Source organism: Mandrillus leucophaeus, unplaced genomic scaffold (assembly GCF_000951045.1).
Source record: "Mandrillus leucophaeus isolate KB7577 unplaced genomic scaffold, Mleu.le_1.0 Scaffold137, whole genome shotgun sequence".
In the NCBI taxonomy this organism is placed as follows: domain Eukaryota; kingdom Metazoa; phylum Chordata; class Mammalia; order Primates; family Cercopithecidae; genus Mandrillus; species Mandrillus leucophaeus.
This window is the reverse complement of record NW_012101332.1, coordinates 1,406,333-1,407,336: the sequence shown is the minus strand read 5'-3', so window position 1 is coordinate 1,407,336 and position 1,004 is coordinate 1,406,333. Positions and strand designations below refer to the sequence as shown.

General features: G+C 53.0%; 1 protein-coding gene across 1 annotated transcript in view; it reads right to left on the bottom strand.

Moving 5' to 3' along the window:
- Positions 1-11: 11 nt before the first annotated feature.
- EIF3K (eukaryotic translation initiation factor 3, subunit K) overlaps positions 12-1,004 on the bottom strand; it is a 29,882-nt gene continuing 28,889 nt past the window's right edge. Inside the window, exon 6 of the mRNA XM_011973403.1 lies at positions 12-582. Within this exon, the coding sequence (XP_011828793.1) occupies positions 89-582 (494 nt within the window). The 3' untranslated portion in view covers positions 12-88. The remainder of the gene's footprint in view (positions 583-1,004) is intronic.

Here is a 1,004-nt window from a genome sequence, read left to right as displayed (position 1 = left end):
GCGCCCAGCCGTCCTCATTTTTTAGATGAGAAAACTGAGGCACAAAGATGTGAAATCACCCAAAGTAGAGAATCAAGATTCCTACTGTTCACCGGACTCCAAGTCTGCACATGAGGCCTGGGTACCCCAAGGATAAAAGAGGGCCAACCAGACCGGCCTCAGGGATGAGTAAGGGTGCAGAGACCCCCTGCGAGGCCCCGCTGGGCCCCAGGAAGTCTTGCTGAGTGCTATGAGGCAGGACACAGGGCCTAGAAGTTTCAGGGAAGATCACCCAGCTCCCCACTATTGCTCCCTGGGCAGGAGCCCCGAGACACAAGGTGAATGGAATCTGGCAGGTGCAGACTTCCCAGCCCAGAACATGAGCAGATGTACCCAGGTCCTCTGGGCCCCTGCCTCGGCCTCCCTTGAGAGGCACCCCCTTAGCCCCAAGGCCTGAGGCCGTGGGCCACCACTCACTGTCAAAGTCAATCTTCTCCACAATGTTTTTGGGTTTAATGCTCTCTTCTTGGCTACAGATGAAGATCTGCCCCGACTCGTCAGCACTCCAGCCGTATTTGCTCATCCACACCTTTAGCTGGCTGTCTGCAGGTGACAGGGGCAGTGAGAGGCTTCGGTCACCCTGATCCCACAGTTTCAGGGGACTGGGAGGCAACAGAGTCATAGCTCAGGAAGCCAGGGCAGCCCCCCTTGCCCACTGGCATCTCCTGGACAGCAGCAGCTGGTCTCCTTGCTGCTGCCCCTGCCCTTCCACAGGTCATTCTCTGAACGGCCGCCAGAGGGAGCCTTTGAGCTCTCTCAGCCTCACGTGGGGCGTCTGCCTTAATTTCTTTTATTTTCTATTCCTCTCTTTTCTCTCCCTGGGCAAATCTTGGTTCCTAACAAGAGCAGCGTATTTATTAACTTTTCCCACAACCTATATGAAATGGTTGCAAAATTATGACATGACCATTACCACAAACTATATATATATATATACACACACACACACACATATATATATATAT